At 43.2% G+C, this 20972-nt stretch overlaps 1 protein-coding gene across 4 annotated transcripts in view; it reads right to left on the bottom strand.

Annotated features, from left to right (window-relative positions):
* The window catches only part of galnt1 (UDP-N-acetyl-alpha-D-galactosamine:polypeptide N-acetylgalactosaminyltransferase 1), a 155251-nt gene that overhangs the window by 24215 nt on the left and 110064 nt on the right, over positions 1–20972 (bottom strand). For all 4 annotated transcript variants that reach the window (XM_072692097.1, XM_072692107.1, XM_072692115.1 and 1 more), the window contains 3 exons: positions 16912–17078; positions 6344–6551; positions 407–577 (listed from right to left, as the gene is read on the bottom strand). In XM_072692097.1, the coding sequence (XP_072548198.1) occupies positions 407–577; positions 6344–6551; positions 16912–17078 (546 nt within the window). The remainder of the gene's footprint in view (positions 1–406; positions 578–6343; positions 6552–16911; positions 17079–20972) is intronic.

Raw genomic sequence — 20972 nt, 5'->3', positions numbered from 1 at the left:
TTCAGGTGCTCATACACTGCACTACACTCTACCACAGCTGCTATAACTTTAGATTGGAATAGCCGAAAAATGACTGGATTCAAACATGCAAGTGCATGCTTAATGCATGCTTAATAATGTAGTGGTATTACCGGCCTACCTCTGCACTCGTCATCAACCCTGTAACGTGCATTTTTCTAATGCGCTGAGAAGGCAGGAACCTCGCTGATTCTGAGGGTGGATCTACTCCCTATATTATTGATGGAATGCATTTCCACCCCCCGTCATCATGGATTACATCGACCAATCGCAGTAATCCTATTTATGAAGCAAGTTGACAGTCCCACTATGTACAGATCAGGGCATCGTTTTGTACATGTGCAAGTGTGTGTGTGTGTGTGTGTGTGTGTGTGTGTGTGTGTGTTACCTGACAGGCAGTGTTCTGTCTCCTTTCCGGCGGTCCATCTCTCGCTGGGGTACAGGGTACCAGCGGAAATTGAGTTTCCAGTTAAAGCCTCCATACGTCATATCCGACCCCGCCATGTATTCAAACGTGTCATCGCTGATCACATCAATAATGGGGCACACCACAGTTTTCCTGCCGAACACACACAGACACAATCATGTTGACTGGTTTATATTGTGGCACACCCTTTTTTTTCCTCTCTATTCGAATAACTTATTCTCTTATGACTGGCTCTGGACATCAGTTAATGCACACACCCACCCCCACCCCCCTACCCACACAGAAGACTTTCTCAAACAGATGCAGACACAAATCAGAGGGGACGTCTCAGTAAACCTGTGTCATCAATCAGCACCAAGCAGCCCACCGCCATTCTAGTACTGCCAACGATGATGGATCACACACACGCTGGCTTTCTCTCTCTGTCTCTCCCTCTCTCTCTCACACACACACACACACACAGACGCACGCACGCTTAAGAGCCTGCGGACACAGTAGATTCAGCATGCTAGAGTTTCATCTGCCTCATCTGCTAATGATCCCCTCACAGGCTGCCTGAGGCAAACACACAGAGAATCAGAGAGTGTGTGTGTGTCTGTGTATGTGTGTGTGTGTGTGTGTGTGTGTGTGTGTGTGTGTGTGTGTGTGTGTGTGTGTGTGAGTGTGTGTGAGTGGGAGAGAGAGAAAAAGAGAGACTTTTCATGGAAGGAAAACACAAGCACACACCTTATGATAACAGTATGCTGACACATTTAAACATACAAACACATACACATGTGCAGGAGTGTACACACACACACACACACACACACACACACACACACACACACACACACACACACACACACACACGCGCGCGCAAAACCAGGCACACACACACACACACGCACACACCCTGAGACCAAAGCTACAAATGTAATTAACTCTACATAAATAAATAAATAAATAAATAAATGCTGGCTCAACTAAGAGCTATTGATCTCTCTGCTGCCTGCCAGCCAAACAGGGTCCGAGCAGCCAAGGTTGTGTATTCTTGTGTATATACGTGTTTGTGTGTGTGTGGGCTTAAGTGTGTGTGTGGCCAACTAAACCTCTCACAGGTAAGGGTTTAGGCCCTTCAAACACACAATCAATACTGAACAATTTCAACAGCAGTCAATAACTCCTTGTTTAGGAAACCAGTGCAGTCTGCTGGACGCTGCGGGCACAGTGGGCTAGCAGTCACTGACCACTTCATCAGTTTTCATCAGACATTAAAGGAGTGGTTTGACGACAGCAAATTTTCAGTTTTCCCCACTTGTAGCGTTCATGCAGTCAATCAACCTAGTCATTCTGCTGTCCAAAGTTTGGTTCTTTAATTGTAAACCGGAGCCATGAGGCTAACGCTGCTAACAAACACAAGTCAATAGTCACCTAAATCTTTAACTACACTGTATAGACAAAAGTATTGGGACACCTGCTCATTTCTTGCTCGTTTCTTCCAAAATCAAGGATACTATAAAGAGTTTATCCTGCTTTTGTTAGAGTAACTGTCTACACTTCTACTAGATTTTGGAGCACTGCTGTGAGGATTTGATTGCAATCAGTGCCAAGAGCATTAGAGCATTATGAGATCTAGATGTTGGAGGATCACCACCCCACCTCATCCCCAACTCATGCCGAATGTACTGGATGGAGCACCATCATTCCAGAGAACACAGCTCAATGCTGGGGGTCTTTATACCCCTCTAGCCCACGCCTGGCATTAGACACGGTGCCAATAGGTTCATGTTTAACTGCTCAAGAGAGTCCTATTCTGTTTGGTATATATAAACAGCTTCAAAATAATCATAATAATAATGTGTAAAGTCCTTATGACTGTGAGACGTGTGATTCGGGTGACCGTTGATGTCTAGTGTTTATTAGCAACATTAGTCAGCAACACAAGTGCCAGTTTATAACTAAAGCAGCATAATCTGGACACTGAATGTGTCTTAGCTCATGCTCTACATCTAGGGTAAGTGGAAAATGGTGAAAATTGTGATTTCACAGAACCATTGCTGTAAAAGTTCTATAAATTTCTCACCATCATCAAAAATCTGTCATATGAATGCCTGGAGGGAAAAATACTGCCTATAAAACCCCAACAGTGCTCTGACTGCTGGCTGTTTATAATTTAATAAATGCTCATCTGAATGACTACTTTCTGAAGATCTAAATGGCTCTTTGTAAAGAGCAATATAAGAGCTACTCAGAAATTAGTGATTTAAACTGCTGCAGTTTCCCACTGCTCATTCCACACTTACATGCTAAACATGCTAAACTGGCTTCCTGTAGCTGCTGCCCGCATCAGATTCAAAACCCTGATGCTGGCCTACAAAGCCAAGAACGGACCAGCCCCTCCGTACTTGATGGCAATGGTCAAAAGCCGATCCGCACCTAGAGCCCTTCGAGCTTCAAGTACGGCTCGGCTCGACCCACCATCCCTCAAAATCCACGGAAGACGAGCGTCCAGGCTTTTTTCTGTCCTGCACCAAAGTGGTGGAACGAGGATCCCCTGGGTCCAACACTCGCTGTCTTCAAACGCAGACTGAAGACCCTCCTCTTCAGAGAGTACTTGGACGAATAGAGTACTATGGTCACCTTATTGTCTTGTGTTTAGTAACTTCTAAAGCTTAGAGGTATCCTTTGAACTATTAGTCTATTCTAACTAGCTGAGGCTTTTCTTGGGTAAATAGCAAAGCACTTTGTAAGTCGCTCTGGATAAGAGCGTCTGCTAAATGCCGTAAATGTAAATGTAAAATGTAAATGGTAACAAGCTAAAATCACCGACAACTAACGACCACAAAGAAGCTGGTTAGTCTTAGCTCAGTTAGCAGCATGAGCAGGATCCACTCACCACAGAACATGCTCAAGCCTGGCTGACTGAAAGCGCACTGATAAACATGGGATCGAGCGTCTGCTGTTGAAGTTTCTTGCTCCATGGTTTTGGATTTGGAGCCCACTAGCTAAGCTAGTCTTTGCTTAGCTAGCTCAGCTACTGAACCTCCAAGTACCAGACAGCCCAGCACCGCTACTATTGACTAACTGGTGCCCTACGAACACAAGTGCTGATGATAAAAACTCGTGTTCGAGTTTGACACCGTAACAGAGAGGCGATAATGAGAGACCAGTTCTACTGTGTTTGACTCATAGCTGGCTATCTAGGCTCAGGTAAGTTAGCCAATATGCTAAAGCACAGCTAACTAAAGGTAAAGGTGCATGTATTTTTCACTGTACTATGTTATCCTCCGCATATAACCCATCTGTGGTCATTAACACCCACACCCACACACACACTAGTGAACTAGGGGCAGTGAGTACACACACACCCAGAGCAGTGGGCAGCCAACTCCAGCGCCCAGGGAGCAGAGAGGGTAAAGGGCCTTGCTCAAGGGCCCAACAGTGGCAGCTTGCCGAGCCCGGGAATCGAACCCACAAACACATGTTTAGTGAATAAGGCCTCATATCGGAGAGCACAAAGTCGTGTGAATGGTCTTGGGAGTGTTTTCGACTGTTTCAGGCAGATTTAGCAGACTGGTTGAACCAGCTTGCTTGTTCTGCCATTTCATTAAACAACAGACATGTCCTAATTTTGAAATGCTGTCATTATTCAGAGATACCGTCATCATTTTAACATCGCAGGATACGGTATTATCGTTATGGCCATAATGATCTGACCCATGTCAACATTGCTCTTACCTTCTTCATTGGACCACTGTTGATCATGACAATTGTCAAAGTCACCAAATCTCTCAGGTATTCATGCCTGACCATTTATCCAGCATACAACATATGCTGAATTTTGCATATGCAAAATTGTTCAAAAACAGCCTTGCAACGATAACTAATTTATATTTGTGACAATAAAGTACTCTTTCCCCTTACCTATCATCCAAGCCACTGCCATGAGCATTTTGTTAGTTTGTGTTACATGTGATCTGCAACCCTGACCTGCACAAATAAGAATTCCTGAGGCCTTATGAAGATAAATTTGACCTTGAAGAGTGTAGAATTTCATCATTCACAACAGACAGTGAAATCACAGCCACCGTTATCATACAAACGTACATAACAGCTTTGCAGGTAACTGGAATTACTAGCATTTTTTCACAGAGTGTGTGTATCACCTTGTCTCCAATACTTTCAGGTCGGTCATTCCATTAGTTGGCGGCTCCTCGCCAAGAATTGTTATCGACCTGAGGTCCTCAATCTTCCTTTCAAAAAATTCTCATGATAAGGTGCATGTGGTACATAAACAAACACAGCCACCATGTAAGAATGGCTTGTGTCCAGCTTAACAGAGCCGGTCATACACGCACAAACACAATGGAGACAGTGTCAACACTGAAGACAAAGCTAATTAAACCACCACAAACACTAATTAAACCAACGCAGTGTAATAATGACTTCTTCTGTATAAGCATGGCTGCTTTCTATAATGTCTGCATTACATCTAGAAGTGGCCTGACGGGTTACGTTTGCGGCATTTGCTGACTCAGGTGTTGGAGATGGAGTGTTTTCATTGTGTGCAGTGTTCTCTACTGCTGCTATAACAGAATTGATTTTAGGATTTTTAATCAAAAACCACTTCATGTTTCACTCGCCCTCTGCCAGTGGACGCTAAGCCGAAGAACATTGGCCTTAGAGAGGGATTCATTACAGGGCCGAGTTTTCCACCAGTGTTTAGAATTTCAGAGGCACTTTTATTACTTTCAAGAAACCTCATTCATTTCTGGCCCTGATGCAGGCGTTTCTGTGGATCTAGTGGCTTTAAACTCCGATCTGACAAGGCCAAACTGCTTCATAACATTTGATCAATCCCCAGCAGAACACGTTTCTATCTTCCATAAAGAGGCATGCCTGGTCTGTAGAGATGTCAAAATCATGCTCGGGCCCAGGGTTTCCCAGCAGAACACTTCAAGGGCATCACGCTCCCTCCACCAGTGAATCTTCTTCTCACAGTGCATCCTGGTGCCGTCACTTCTCCAGGTAAAGCGGTGTACATGTACCTGGCGGTCCATATGATGTGAAAGAAATCAGTTCAGATGATTCTTCTTCCATAACTCCAAGATCCAGCTCCAATACTCGTCTGCCCACTGCAGAGGCTTCTGATAGTGGACAAGGGTCAGCATGGGTACTCTGTAGCTCTACAGTCCATAAGGAACAGGGTTGTGACTTGTGCCTCAGTAACATCTTGTCACCACTGACATCACTGGACCACTGTCATAAGGTACTCATTACTGCTGACCAGGAGTACCCCTTAAGCTTTAACGTTTCTGAGATGTACCTATCAAAATGGCCATAATGATCTGACCCTTGTCAACATTGCTCAGGTCTTGTCGTCTGACCATTTCTCTTGCCTCCTTCATTGGACCACTGTTGGTCATGACAACTGTCAGTCATCAAATCACTCAGGTCTTCATGCCTGACCATTTCTCCAGCATACAACAGCATACAATTGGTCCAAAACAGTCTTGCAATGATAACTAATTTATATTTGTGACAATAAAGTACTCTTTCCCCTTACCTATCATCCAAGCCACTACCATGAGCATTTTGTTAGTTTGCGTTACATGTGATCTGCACCCAGTAGGGGGCACTATTAGCATGTCAGTTTCTTCTGTCAGTCATTTAAAACAAAGTAACAGCTATGAATCAGCAGGAGCTCACTGCTGGCATGTTGTTCACTAAGGAGAAAACATCTCTATCAAAATCCAGAAAGTCTTTATTATCCTTTACTCTTAGTAGTCATCTGTAGTTTTACACATCTCTCTCAGCTATTTCATGCACACTGACTCTCATTACTGAAACATTGCATTGTGGGAGTTGTAGGGTTTACCCCATATTGTTTGACAGTGTTGCACTGTGGGAGTTTACCTGTCTTGTTTGATCCGAGCAAGTAGTGGCTCCAGCCAGCCCATGGTACACTCGCAGTGAGCGTCCAAGAAGGTGATGACTTGACCAGTGGAGAGCGACGCCCCCTTCAGTCGAGCACGAATCAGACCGGAACGCTGCTCCATCCGCACAATCCGCACAGGTACGATCAAGTTCCGCACATACTGTTCCAACTTACGTTTCAGGAAGTCTGTAAGCACAACACAAGTCATTATTTCAAAAAGGCATAAAAATATATTCACATTTTGTTCCGGTCAATCTAAAACCTCAAGGCTTTGTTCTTTTACACTATCTGAAAATCTCTGCTGCCTTTACATAGCATTGCATTTCATGACTGGGAGCCCAGGAGAAATTAAAATAAGCTGAACATAAAAATAAGATTTTTTTTTTGCCTTCTCTAAAATGTTTTATGACCGTGACATTATGTTAAGCACCTAGGGAGAATTAAATACCATTATAACAAACAATGGCTTAAGAACTACGATTATTCAGACCCTACTTTTACAGCATTTGCTGTTTCTGGCTGTCTCTCTCTCCCTCCTCTCATGCTACATTAGAGCTCTAACAGGTGGAACGAAGTCTTCGCTGTGAAGGATGATCGGAGAGATTTGTCATGCCAACGGTCTTAACCCAAAAGTCCCAAGAGACAGAAAGAAAGGAAGGGAAGATTCAATAATGCTGTAGAAGTTACTAATCCTTCTCTCTCTAGATCTCTCTCTGCTGCCATTTTTGCTAAATACCCAATCCCTAAGTGTCATTTTGACCAAATAGCCAACATCTATCCATGTGGTTGGTGTGGCGCAACAGATAACACCACTACCTGCCAGTGAGTTACCACACCATGTGGGAGACTGGGGTTCGATTTCTGGTCTGGGTGACTATGCTGCGCTACACCAATAAGAGTCCTTGGGCAAGACTCCTAACACTACATTGGCCCACCTCTGTAATACAAGTAACCTTGTAAGTCACTTTGGATAAGAGTGTCAGCTAAAATGCCATAAATGTAAATGTAAAAATCTACAAAGCGGCATTTCTACCAAATATCCAACACCTTCATAGTGGCCAAGTGGCATTTCTACCAAATATCCAACACCCACATAGTGGCATTTCTACTAAAAAGCCAACACCCACAAAGTGGCATTTCTACCAAAAAGCCAACACCCACATAGTGGCATTTCTACCAAAAAGCCAACACCCACATAGTGGCATTTCTACCAAATATCCAACACCTACATAGTGGCATTTCTACCAAATATCCAACAGCAACATAGTGTCACTTTTATCAAATATCCAAAACCTACAGTGTCACTTCTACCAAATATCCAACACCTACATAGAGTCACTTTTACTAAATATCCAACACCTACATAGAGTCACTTTTACTAAATATCCAACACCTACATAGAGTCACTTTTACTAAATATCCAACACCTACATAGAGTCACTTTTACTAAATATCCAACACCTACATAGTGTCACTTTTACTAAATATCCAACACCTACAGAGTCACTTTTACTAAATATCCAACACCTACAGAGTCACTTTTACTAAATATCCAACACCTACAGAGTCACTTTTACTAAATATCCAAAACCTACAGTGTCACTTCTACCAAATATCCAACACCTACATAGTGTCACTTTTACTAAATATCCAACACCTACAGAGTCACTTTTACTAAATATCCAACACCTACAGAGTCACTTTTACTAAATATCCAACACCTACATAGTCACTTCTACCAAATATCCAACACCTACAGAGTCGCTTTTACTAAATATCCAACACCTACATAGTCACTTCTACCAAATATCCAACACCTACAGAGTCACTTCTACCAAATATCCAACACCTACAGAGTCGCTTTTACTAAATATCCAACACCTACATAGAGTCACTTTTACTAAATATCCAACACCTACATAGAGTCACTTTTACTAAATATCCAACACCTACATAGAGTCACTTTTACTAAATATCCAACACCTACATAGTGTCACTTTTACTAAATATCCAACACCTACATAGTGTCACTTTTACTAAATATCCAACACCTACAGAGTCACTTTTACTAAATATCCAACACCTACAGAGTCACTTTTACTAAATATCCAAAACCTACAGTGTCACTTCTACCAAATATCCAACACCTACATAGTGTCACTTTTACTAAATATCCAACACCTACAGAGTCACTTTTACTAAATATCCAACACCTACAGAGTCACTTTTACTAAATATCCAACACCTACATAGTCACTTCTACCAAATATCCAACACCTACAGAGTCGCTTTTACTAAATATCCAACACCTACATAGAGTCACTTTTACTAAATATCCAACACCTACATAGAGTCACTTTTACTAAATATCCAACACCTACATAGTCACTTCTACCAAATATCCAACACCTACATAGAGTCACTTTTACTAAATATCCAACACCTACATAGAGTCACTTCTACTAAATATCCAACACCTACATAGAGTCACTTTTACTAAATACACATTACATATTCAATAGTAAAATAGTGTCATTTCAACCACATATCCAACACCTAAATTGTGCAATTTATACCAAAAATCCAACGGTTAAATTGAGACAATACCCAATACTGTCATTTCCAAATATCAAATACCTAAATAGCGTAATTTCTCCAAAATATCCAAAACCCATTTCTGCCAAATATCCAATACCTATTTCGAAAAAAAAGGGCGCTAAGGCTACGTGCTAACCTTCTCCTTCCTACTGCTGGTAGCATTGTATGATGGGGAGTCCTAGAAATTGGGTGAAAAAACTGCAGAAAAAGCTTGGAAACAGTCACCCTCGTGTTTGCACCTTTGTGGAGTTATGTTTGGGCTGTTTGAGCTGTCACTCAGTAAACAGCTTTCACCCTTCAAAGGCCTTTCTTCTTACAATGAAAGGCAAAATAAAGAGCCTTTATCAGTCTAGGCGGAGAGCTAGACTGGAGGCCTTTATCTTTCCTCAGAAACGACAGCCTATGACAGAGCAAAGAAGAAGCAAAGGGGGGAGGAGGTGATGGTGAAGACGTTTTCTTGTCATCCACCTATGTTGCATTGAGAAAACAGCTTGTTGTGTCCCTCTGGTCAAACGTGTGTGTGTGTCACTGGCCTGATTGACAATGACTAGCCTGAGTGACAAAATAACTGTAGGACGTTTGTCAGTGCGTTTACAAAACCTCTATTATATTGCACAATCGCACGCTCTGACTGAAATAGAGAGAATAATAAAGATCAGTTCAGAGTACAATAGCGTGTATTTCTCATTCAGTACATCTATCATGAACACATATACATACTTACATACACACTATAGTCACTAGGGATGTCCAGATCCAGTTTTTCATGCCGTAATGCAGCCACATAATTTAGGAAAAATGAAGGTTTTGTAGTCTGGTAATAAATGCTACAGCAGAATGCTATTTTTATTACAAGTGACTATAGCTTGACAGTTTTTTATGATCATTTTAAATGTTTAACATCTTTAATGAGCATCAGTTAATTTACTCTTTTCTTGAAATTCAAATCTGCTAACATATGTGGAACATCGTAAAATAATTATTTTAGCTACGACATCATCGACTTCCATCACTGTATGAGACAAAACTGAGTAAAGTCAAGCCTTGGGTGAAGCATCTTTAGAGTAATATATATATATATATATATATATATATATATATATATATATATATATATATATAGTGTTGGATATTTGGTAAAAGTAACACAATGGGCCCTATTTTATCGACTTTTGGTGAGCTGTCAACTGCGTGCTACACAGTAACGGCAGGAAAAGTTTGCCTTGCGCGGCTCGGTTGTTTTCAGTTGTTTTAGATATATTCGCAAGCACAGTTGCTATTTAAACGATGCAGGCAGTAGGTGTGAAAATAGACTTTTGGAGGTGTGTACGATGGCAATGAGCATTGTGACGCTCCTTGTTCAGGGTGTAAGATATGGCCCCATGTAGGTGTTGGCTATTTGGTAGAAATGCCACTATGTAGGTGTTGGCTATTTGGTAGAAATGCCACTATGTAGGTGTTGGCTTTTTAATAGAATACTAAAATACTGGACAGCTGCAGCTAATGATGCCAGCTGGCTAACACAGGAAGTGACTGATAAACGTAAAGGAAAACATTACAAAGAAAGGAAGGGAAACATTTTACTTTTTACATGGTTTACATGGTTTTGGGGGCATATCGCTTGTGGTAAAGAGCTGAAACTAAAAATAGACTGTACGAGACCCCCTTTATGGGAAAGGCGGTCACTTCAAACACAGTAAGAGAGTCAGAGTTTGCAGATAATCAAATTTTGTGTTCCGCTGTAAGATAGTTCCCCCACTGCTGCCACTGAGATTCACCCACTGCTGCCTTATCTGATTCTGATAACATGCCTCACTGCTACAGGCTGTGGATGGTGTTTTACAACACCTCAACCAAACTGGAGTAAACAGAGGACATACTCAATACATTTAAATACACCAGTATCTGCACTGGTTCACTGGATCCAATTGGGACATCACTAACAGTCACTGTGTCCCATTGTGGTATTGGCATGTCTTGCCTAAGAGAACAAACGAGTGGTGCTCAAAGGGGTCTGATAATACACATTCTGTATCACATTCTATTTGAGGACATGGGCGTGTCCACACACACGCGCACACACTTGCTTTGACTTTCATCTACTCTCCTGAAAGCACTAATGAGAAAAAGAGAGGTTAAAGCCACACAGGGATCAATATTTGCTTTCCCGATATAAACACTCGCGCTGATAACGGAAAATGAGAGGGAGCTTGAGCGAGCGAGAGAGAAAGGGAGAGAGAGGGGAGGGAGGGAGAAAGCGAGATTCTGCGTCCTTCACACAGCCACCAGATAGTAGGACAGCTATTCTCTAGAGAAAGGACTATGCCTTACAGATGGCCTTGACTGAAAAATGGGAGAAAGTGAAGTCAGAATCCAATGCAGGCGACCAAAGAGACCAGCGCCAGGCCAGACCTTGAGCACGGAGCTGAAAACAACGAGGACGGCAGTGTCTTTATCGGTCAATCACAGCATGGCAACTGATTTCTTCATTTAATTTGTCTAAAATAAGACGTACGTCTCAACCTACAGATTCAGGCAATGTTTGAACCACATGTCTGTGCTGTAATATAGTATTTAATATTACCAGAAACAGTGTGAAACAACGCATATGTATATCATCTGTATGTCAACCCTGAGGATGTCGTAACTAGAGACGTCCCGGGATGATCCAGTGGATCCGATTCAGGCAGGATCCAGGCTTACTTAAATGGATCGGGTATTGACTATTTTAGGCCTGATCCAGTTCCAATACTTTGCTTTTACCATGGTGCTCACTCCATCTTCACAGCACCATTAACGGACATTATTCCCAGCCTGCTGCAGTAAGGAGCATGCTCAGAGGCCAACAACAGTTTATAGTGGAACATGAAAACTTGAATATCTGTATCACTCTGCTTCACTGGCGGGAAAACTGTGCCCTGTCTCCTAAAGTTCTAAACCAGACACACACACATGAAGTCATTAGACTGCAGTGTTTTATAGGAACCGGGAACTGAATGGTAAGGTGATCTAGAGCACTGTGTGAAGAGATTCTCTGACCTGAAAACCTAAGGCCAGATTCTAAAGAATCTTATTATTTCCTGGGTAAACATAACTTTACTCATGTGGATAAACTGTTTTGGTGCTTGAAATTTTATTTTTACAAAAGTAGTGGAATTTACAAATAACGTCATTTAAAGGGCGAGAGGCAGAAGGCGAGCCTCTGAGTGTCCATTGGTCAGATTCACACAAAACATAGACCAACGCACAAATCCACCAATTACAGATGAGGAGCAGATGACGGACACATGAATCCACCAGTTAAGCCAGGGCGTGAGGTAGAGACCAGTCTGTTGACTCGTCCTCAGTGTCTCGTAAGTCCGGAAGTGATTCATCCTCACAGTCTCGTAACTCCGGAAGTGAGACACGCGAGAGCGAGAGAGAGAGAGAGAGAGAGAGAGAAAGAGCGAGCGAGAGTGAAAGCGAGCGAGCAAAATTAAATGCTATTTTCTTGAGGTCAGCTGCTACTCTCTTAAAAATCATGTATGCCTAAAACACAAGGAAAATTCTTTAACTCAACCCAAAACAGAGTAAAAATCACTGTATCTCATACCTCTCACGCAAAACGATGCCTTGTGGGTGACCTTGTCGATGGGAAACCCCAGCAATGCCTCCACTTCCTCCGAAGGCTGAGGATAGTCAACCTGCCACAACAGCTCCCCTGCACTTTCTACAGTTCCACTATGGAAAGCATCCTGAGTGGTAGAAACTGCCCAGTACATCACTGCAGCTGCCCTCCCACCCATACAGGACCAGGAAGAGATACGGGAGGAAAGCCATCAGTATCTCCTCTGACTCCACTCATGCACGACCAGGGTAGAGAGCAGCCACTCAGATTCTTCCCTGTAAGGTCTGTGCCTTATAGATGGCCACAACAACTCCCCTGCAACTTCTACGGGTCCACTGTGGAAAGCATGCTGACAAGCTGCATCACGGTCTGGTAAAGCAGCGCTACTGCTGCTGAACACTAGGCCCTGCAGAGAGTGGTAGAATCTGCCTAGTACATCACTGCAGCTGCCCTCCAACTGCCACTCATACAGGACCTCTACAACAACATATGCTAGTGTTGATATGCTAGTTGCACACTGGCCGGTCCCACTAAATATTAACCCATCACAATGACCACAGTTACTGGAGATGACTGCAGCAATTTAAGAAGTACTACCCTCAATATCAGCAGGTTAACACACATGCTAAATAAAAGAAAGCAGCAAATGAATCAAGCAGGAGTGTTCATCAGTCCAAGTCCAGCCTTTATCAGACCAAGCCACGCCTTTCCTGTCCAGTCCTTAGCCTGTGCTCACTGCATCCTCAGCCTTCTATTCTTGGCTGACAGAAGTGGAACCCAACATAGTCTTCCGCCATCATTTTGAGGAGTGTGGTCCGTGTGAACAGACTGGCTTACATGGAGCTCATAAAATGGACAAAAGGGGACACTGCAAGGATGAGGTCATAACTCTGCAGCATTCCCTGCGTGCACTCTTGTGTGGGGGTGTGTGTGTACACCCGCACATGTGTACATGGCCCTGGGTCAGTGAGTTGTCAGCTGTGTGGTTTGCTGCAGGATGTGTGCGATGTGTGATGGTTTTAGAGGCCAAGGCAGCGGTGCCAACTGCCCAGCCCTGCAGGCTACATGCTCTTCGCTCAGGCCCACAGGAGTCACACAAGCCAGGCCGGTCAGAGTCAGACACTGTGGCCAAACTGAAGTGCTGGGTCACATGAGAGATGGAGGCAAGGCATTGTGGCGTAGTAACACAGCCAGAGGGCCTGTTAAATGTTCAATGTAGTGGGAGCAATGCCTAGTGGGAGTTTTACTTCCACTGACTTCTGCTGTGTTTACAGCTTAGCAATGGACAGCACTGATAAAATTCAACAGCAAGGACGTTTCTAAACACTGAACATCGTGCTGTACGTTATGATTTTAGATATGTACATTCATATTCATTTTCATAAGCCCACGCTTCTGGAGTACTGGTATTCCACACTGCCTTCAGAGAGCTTTGGCCTCTCATTGATTTCTTCTGTTTTTGCTTTAAATTTGAATACATTATATTGGTTACAGTGTATGTCCAAATGTTTGTGGACACCCATTCTAATGAATGCATTCAGCTACTTTAAGTTGCACCCATTGCTGACACAGATGTGCAAATGCACACATACACACACACACACAGCTAGCTCATCTAGTCCCTGTAGAGAAGAACTGCCAATAGAACAGGATTCTCTGAAGCAGATAAACATGAACCTATTGGCGCCTTGACAATGGGGGATAAAGCCCCCCAGCACTGAGCTGTGGAGCAGTGGGGCTGAGTTCTCTGTACTATAGATAAAGCGAATAACATTGTTCACCCTGTAACACAAGAGCATGTCAAACAGCGTGTAAAGACCTGAGTGACAAGGGCAAACTGTCATGGGCAGACAAATAGGCTTCCAACTCTCCAAATCTGACAGTGTCGACATGCTAGTTGCACACTGGCCTGTCACACTTAATATTAAACCACCTGATCACAGTTACTTGAAATAACTGCAGCAATTTACAGAGTACATCACCCTCAATATCAGCAGGTCTCAGCTTTCTCAGCACATCAGATAAACGTGAGTTAGACAGTCGATAACCAGCGTGCAGCTGTGGGGCTTACTGTGGCACGACCAGGGTAGAGAGCAGCCACTCAGATTCTTTCCTGTAAGGTCTGTGCCTTATAGATGGCCTTGTTGCTGGTAAAGCCCACAACGCCTCCACTTCGACAGCCCGTCAACCTGCCACAACAGCTCCCCTGCAACTTCTACGGGTCCACTGTGGAAAGCATCCTGACAAGCTGCATCACGGTCTGACACAGCAGCGCTACTGCTGCTGAACACTAGGCCCTGCAGAGAGTGGTAGAATCTGCCTAGTACATCACTGCAGCTGCCCTCCAACTGCCACTCATACAGGACCTCTACAACAGAATGTTGTGCGATGTGGGTGAACCAATAGAAAAGCTACTGTGGGGCAAGCCAGACATTTTTAATTTATTTATGGGAGGAATACACCACATCACTTCAGACCAGGCTAACTCCAGTCCACAGTCAAAAGCGTCCTGCTTTCATTTATATCACCTGAATGACCAGGTCCACATGCACCGTTTAGCTGGCAGAGGACTGTGCTGGCATATATTAAGAAAATGGTCTTCACGTTTGGCTCATCTGTGTATGTCCCAACAGGACCTGAAGCACAGGGCAAAAATGATACAGCAACGGCTTGGGGGAGGGGGGGTGGGTCTGCTGAAAGTCAAAGCCCAGACTGTGACAACTGCTGTACTTCAATATTCTCCATGTAATTTGGCAGAGATGGAGAACATTTGCGTAGAGGAATGGAAGACAATGCCAACATTAAAATGGATAAAGCTAATAGAGAGACATCCAACATGAATCAAAGCTGTAATTGCTGCTAAAGGACAATGTGTTAAGTATTGAAGTACTGAAGTACTGTTTTGAGAATGAGAAATAAAAGGCTTTAATTCTGGCAAAATCAGCACTCTTAAATGTTCTGCCTATTTATCAGAAGTCTTTTGATTGTGTTTTTATATTTGTCAAGGAAAGACATTTAAAAACATTTCATCTGTAACTATTGGAAAGCGGGATGTGTCAAAAAAAGTGTCCAAATATTAAAACAAAACAAAAGAAGTGTGTCAAATAAAAAAGTTCATTTTTAGAGTTTATATTCATATTTCATATTTATTTTATTGGTTTTATTTTTGTGGTATTTGCACAGACTACCAAATGTATGGTATTGTGACATCCCTACCTCCTCTTAGAGGCTCTATGTTAAAAGAATGCTGTAATCCTGATTTAGCTTGTTTTGACTGCTGTTTTCTTCTGTTGTCCTCTTTTAAAATGACACCAAAAGGTAAAGGTAAAAAGGTAAAGGTGCACGTATTTGTCACTGTACAGGTGTACAGCGAAATGTGTCCTCCGCATTTAACCCATCTGGTAGTGAACACACACTCACACACACACATGTGTTAGGGGCAGTGAGTACACACACACACCCAGAGCGGTGGGCAGCCAACTCCAGCGCCCGGGGAGCAGAGAGGGTAAAGGGCCTTGCTCAAGGGCCCAACAGTGGCAGCTTGCCAAGCCCGGGAATCGAACCCACAACCCTGTTATCGATATCCCGGCGCTCTAACCGCTGAGCCACCACTGCCCCCAAAGGGTATCTTACACAGTGTAGGTCTATTGGCATGGCAACAGACACTCTGCTATTTAGCTCAGTAGGATATAGTCAGGGACATAATGCTGGTTATGTATCACTACTGTTAAAACCAATATTAAAATCAACCGAACAAATGAACAGCACACCAGTTCAGAGGACATGTCGCCCAGTACAACTGTGTGTGTGTGTGTGTGAAAAAGAGAGATGGTGGAGATCAAAGTAGGTGTTCATTATGTTCACTAATCCCTCAATCTAGCCAAATTACAGGCTTGTGTTCCATACAACTGCTAAAAGACTAGCACTAGACACCCACACACAGATCAGAGATTCAACAGAATAAAGCCACTCACTGATCTCTGCATGTCTGTCTCTCGCCCCCCCTCCCCTTTTTCTCTTTCTACATGCTTCCAAAAACCTGTCATCTACAATTCAGCTTTGACGTTAAACACTCTAAGGGTCACCAGCCATCTTTTTCCTCCAGATGTATTACACACACACACATACACACACACTCGCTACACTCCCTCAGTTGCTCGCTCGCTCAAAGCTACCAGCTGCCAATGTCCTCTCCTTCTGGGCATGGAAACAAAAGCATGTCACATCCCTGTAGTACTGGTACACATTTGAATATATTCAAATAGCAGTTCATTTTTTAATGGAGCGAAAATTCAAAGGGCATTTCAGAGAACATACACAGACACACACACACACACACACCTCTCTCACTGGCGTCATCCACCAGCACCACCTCCTCCAGCAGGTGTCGTGGGGATCGGTTGATGACGCTGTGGACGGTACGCAGTAACGTGGTCCACGCTTCGTTATGGAACACGATCACCACGCTGGTCCGGGGAAGATCGTCAGGATACACTTTGGTCTTACACCTAGAGAGAGAGAGAGAGAGAGATGGAGAGCAGAAGGTGGAGAGTGTTAGAAACGTACAAATGCAAAACGGCCCGCTGAGAACGAGCAGATAAACTATGGTAAACTGGATGGTTTCGCTGTGCTACTGGCTGCAACACAATGCCAAAGTATGATCAATCGATTTCAGTTGGAGCGGTGTTCTTTTCATGAAACTCTGTGAGGATGCAGGAAAAGCTTTCTACTCTTCCATGAAGGTTTTAATTTGTGCAGTGTGCATAAATAGAACAGTGCTCTCCAGAGTCTGAATCTGAATCTTACTTGCCTCCCTAGGAAAAAACGAGCAGTATTCTTGGTCTTGACCTTAAGTTGACCTTAGGTCGGAGTAAAATAACTACCACAGTTTTAACTAAGTAGAACTGAGCTTAAAGAGTACTTTACAGCAGAAGTGTCAAGTAACAAAGCATATAATTTTTTTTTTTTTTTTACTTTTTACGTTTTTACATTTTCATACAATTATCTGTATTTTCTACTTTCATTTCAGTTTGTTTTCATATATTACTAAAATGCATTTATTTTCAATGGGCAGATATGCAGCTGAAACAGGTTGCCTAGAGCATCCCAACATTTTTCAACATCAACATTTTAATAATACACAATAATAATATTATTATTATAATTATAATAATACATCTCATAATATAATATCCTTATTATGGCATTTAGAAAAAACTAGTTAGTTTTTCTATAGGCCCCTGTGGCGCGGCCTAAGCTTTTGGCCTTTGTTTTCCTTCCATTACTTTTACTTTTGTACTTGAATTAGTGTTTAAACCAGTACTTTTACTAGAGTAAAAAGCTTTAGAGTCATGAATGTCAATACTTTTGACACCTTTGCTTCACAGGGGGGCTTTGAACACACCGCAGCCTTCTTATAAAACTGTATAGTTACTGGATCAGGACTCATGAAGAGATGATGAAACTAATCTAGGTATCAGAAAAGCTTAAATATGCTCAGTAGCTCAGTCTTGAACCACTTATTTGGTGTGCACCAGGGTTCGAGTTAAGGCTGGGCTAAACATATTTAAATACTCTCAATATCGGCAGATATTTGGTGTAAAGAATGTACTGGCAGACTGATATTTTAAACTGATATTTACAATGCAGTTATTAAACTCCAGAGGATCAGAACGTTTAGGTGAAACTGGGCTACTGTGCTAAAACCTATGTATTCCCTGTACATTTGAAACCCTCTGCAAATAAACACTGTTACGCTATCCTATAGTACAACAGGTAAGAGTGTATGAACTGGAACTGGCAAAACACGTATGTGGAAATTAGCATAAATAGGCAGTGATCCAGAATTCCCATGTCGGCCCATTCCCCTCATTTGCATGGCACCGCACTATCAGAGCGTTGGCAGGAGGGTTTGTTTTAACCTGCCAAGTGTGAACGCACCCTTAACTGCTCTCCCCCAGCACACACGAAAGACATGCAAATACAATTACAGGACTGCGTCTATAGAGCAAATGTGGCCGTTATTCCCGACAGGCTCTCCTGATTGTCAGCGTCCTTGTCGGTCAGGCAGGACTCAAGCGGTGATTGGTGGGTTCAGTGACTGAAGGGGTTGGCGGGAGTCGGGGGTTTTGTTATTTTCTCTCTCGAGGGGGATTATGTAAGCGCGGTATTGTGTGCCAGCGTGTGTGTGTGAGTAGGTAAGGACAGGAAAGCCAGTGTTTGTTGGATCTGGAGCGCTAAAACGGGACACACGCTCCTACTTCCTGCCTCACTTCCTGTTTGCCCTGATGCAGCTGACTGGACTGACGTGGGCTTACAGTCAGCCCGAAAACACCCACGCAGACTGCACCTGCCTTTTGTTTGCCTTTCTGAGCTCTATAGTAAAGGGTACCAAATACACACATACACATCTTATTACATATTACGAACCATCAAGACTACTTAGATCTCAGGGTGCTGGACTCTTACTCGTTCCCAAAATTCAGAAAACCTCAGCAGGGGGAAGAGCCTTTTCTTATAAAGCCCCCCAACTCTGGAATAACCTTCCAGATAATGTTCGGGACTCAGACACAGTCTCAATCTTTAAATCCAAGCTGAAAACTCATCTGTTTAGTTTAGCTTTTGGTAATTAATGTTTCTTAGATAAAGGTTGCAGGTCCAGGGGTTCGCGGACCCATGGAATTGTAGTACACTGAGATGCTGGAGCTGTCGTCTTGCTGCTTACACACGATCACTCAGGTTTGTAGACGGTGGAGCAGATGGACGCTAGCGTTTCAGGGTGCTCCCATGTCTGTGTTACCTTCTGGCTCGCTCCTTTTAACTAGGCTGTTATAGTCAGACCTGCCAGAGTTGTCAGGCCCAATCTGATACTGCTCAACATTCTCTGCTCTCCATAAAATTCCTCTCAGAACTAACTCTGTCTCTTTACCTTCTCTGGGTAAATTGGCCACCCAGCCCGACCTGCTGAAAGATTGCCCGCTGAGGTCCCCTCTACCTTTGTCTAACCAGCTGCCACCTACCGGTCCAACCAGCAGGCCCTCCCACCCACCACCACCCATAGCAGACCAGCGGCTCACCCGCCTACCACTGCTACTTGTTTAGTGACCATGTTAAATGATAGTTAAAAGGTTTTTAACTATCTGTTATACCTGGTTTGCTCATTTTTATCATTAATGTTTAAATAGTTCTGACCAGAGGAGGATGGGTCGGGTCCCCCTTATGAGTCTTGGTTCCTCCCAAGGTTTCTTCCTCCAGCTCTGAGGGAGTTTTTCCTTGCCACTGTTGCCGTTGGCTTGCTCACTGGGGGTCTTTTATTAATCACTATTTATGTAAAGCTGCTTTGTAATGACAACAGTTGTAAAAAGCTATACAAATAAATCTGACTTGACTTGACATGTGCATGTCACCTAGAAGGACACTTCTAACACAGACCCCAAACTAACTAACTCACACACAGAGACACACACAGAGACACACACAGACAGACGGGGAATTCACAAACACACTAATGCCTGAGTGATCTCAGTTGGCTGATAATGTGGGCCAAGCTCAACAACCTGCAATTTCTCTTCCATGAAAGTCATTTGTGCGGTGCTGCATAGAACAGTACATCATTCTAGGTGGTTTCAATGGTGTTGCTAGGGTGGCTGCTATGGTATCCCAGGTGGTTGCATTGGTGTTGCTAAGTGGTAACTAAGTAGTTGCTATGGTGCTGCTATGTGGCTGCTATGGTATCCCATGTGGTTGCTATGGTGTTGCCAAGTGGTCATTAAGTGGTTACAAAGTGGTTGCTACAGTGGTGCTAGGTGGTTGCTATGGTAAACGTGGTGTTTTTTTCAGGTGATTGCTGTGATATTTCAGGGAGTTGCCTTCCTGAAGGTACAGGGGCTTTGAGCTGCTTTTCTTGCAACCCCAGGAGCAGACCTCTCTGGAACTTCACTCCACTGTTTCTGCTAACTCACAGACATTAATTACATCATTAACCGAGGGAACAGCTACCAGAAAACCTTCTCATAATCTTTTAAACCTGCTTTGTGGACGCCAATAATCGCAATGTCTCTGCAGAGAGTGTTCTGCAGCGGAGCTCATAGCTGCTGATCGACGGACAAGGTTTATACATCATTTATAAAGCTTTGAAATTTGCAAAAAAATGAGTATCCGTGGTTATTAGCATCAGGGCCAAGTTAAGCAAATAAATAAATTAATGCTGCATTGAATGTCCGACCCAAATTGCAATCCTGGAACAAATCTAGCCTGAAACAGCACACACTCTCACTGTATGATGTGATGCTGGTAGTCTACTTTCACATTCTCATCTCATGAGTGAAGAGCTTCTTTTAAAAAGCAGCTCTTCAGCCATCTGTAATTACAGCAATACAGGCTGAACTGCTGCACCCGCATAC

Source organism: Salminus brasiliensis, chromosome 1, assembly GCF_030463535.1.
Source record: "Salminus brasiliensis chromosome 1, fSalBra1.hap2, whole genome shotgun sequence".
Classification (NCBI taxonomy): Eukaryota; Metazoa; Chordata; class Actinopteri; order Characiformes; family Bryconidae; genus Salminus; species Salminus brasiliensis.
This window is presented reverse-complemented; position numbering and strand designations above follow the sequence as displayed.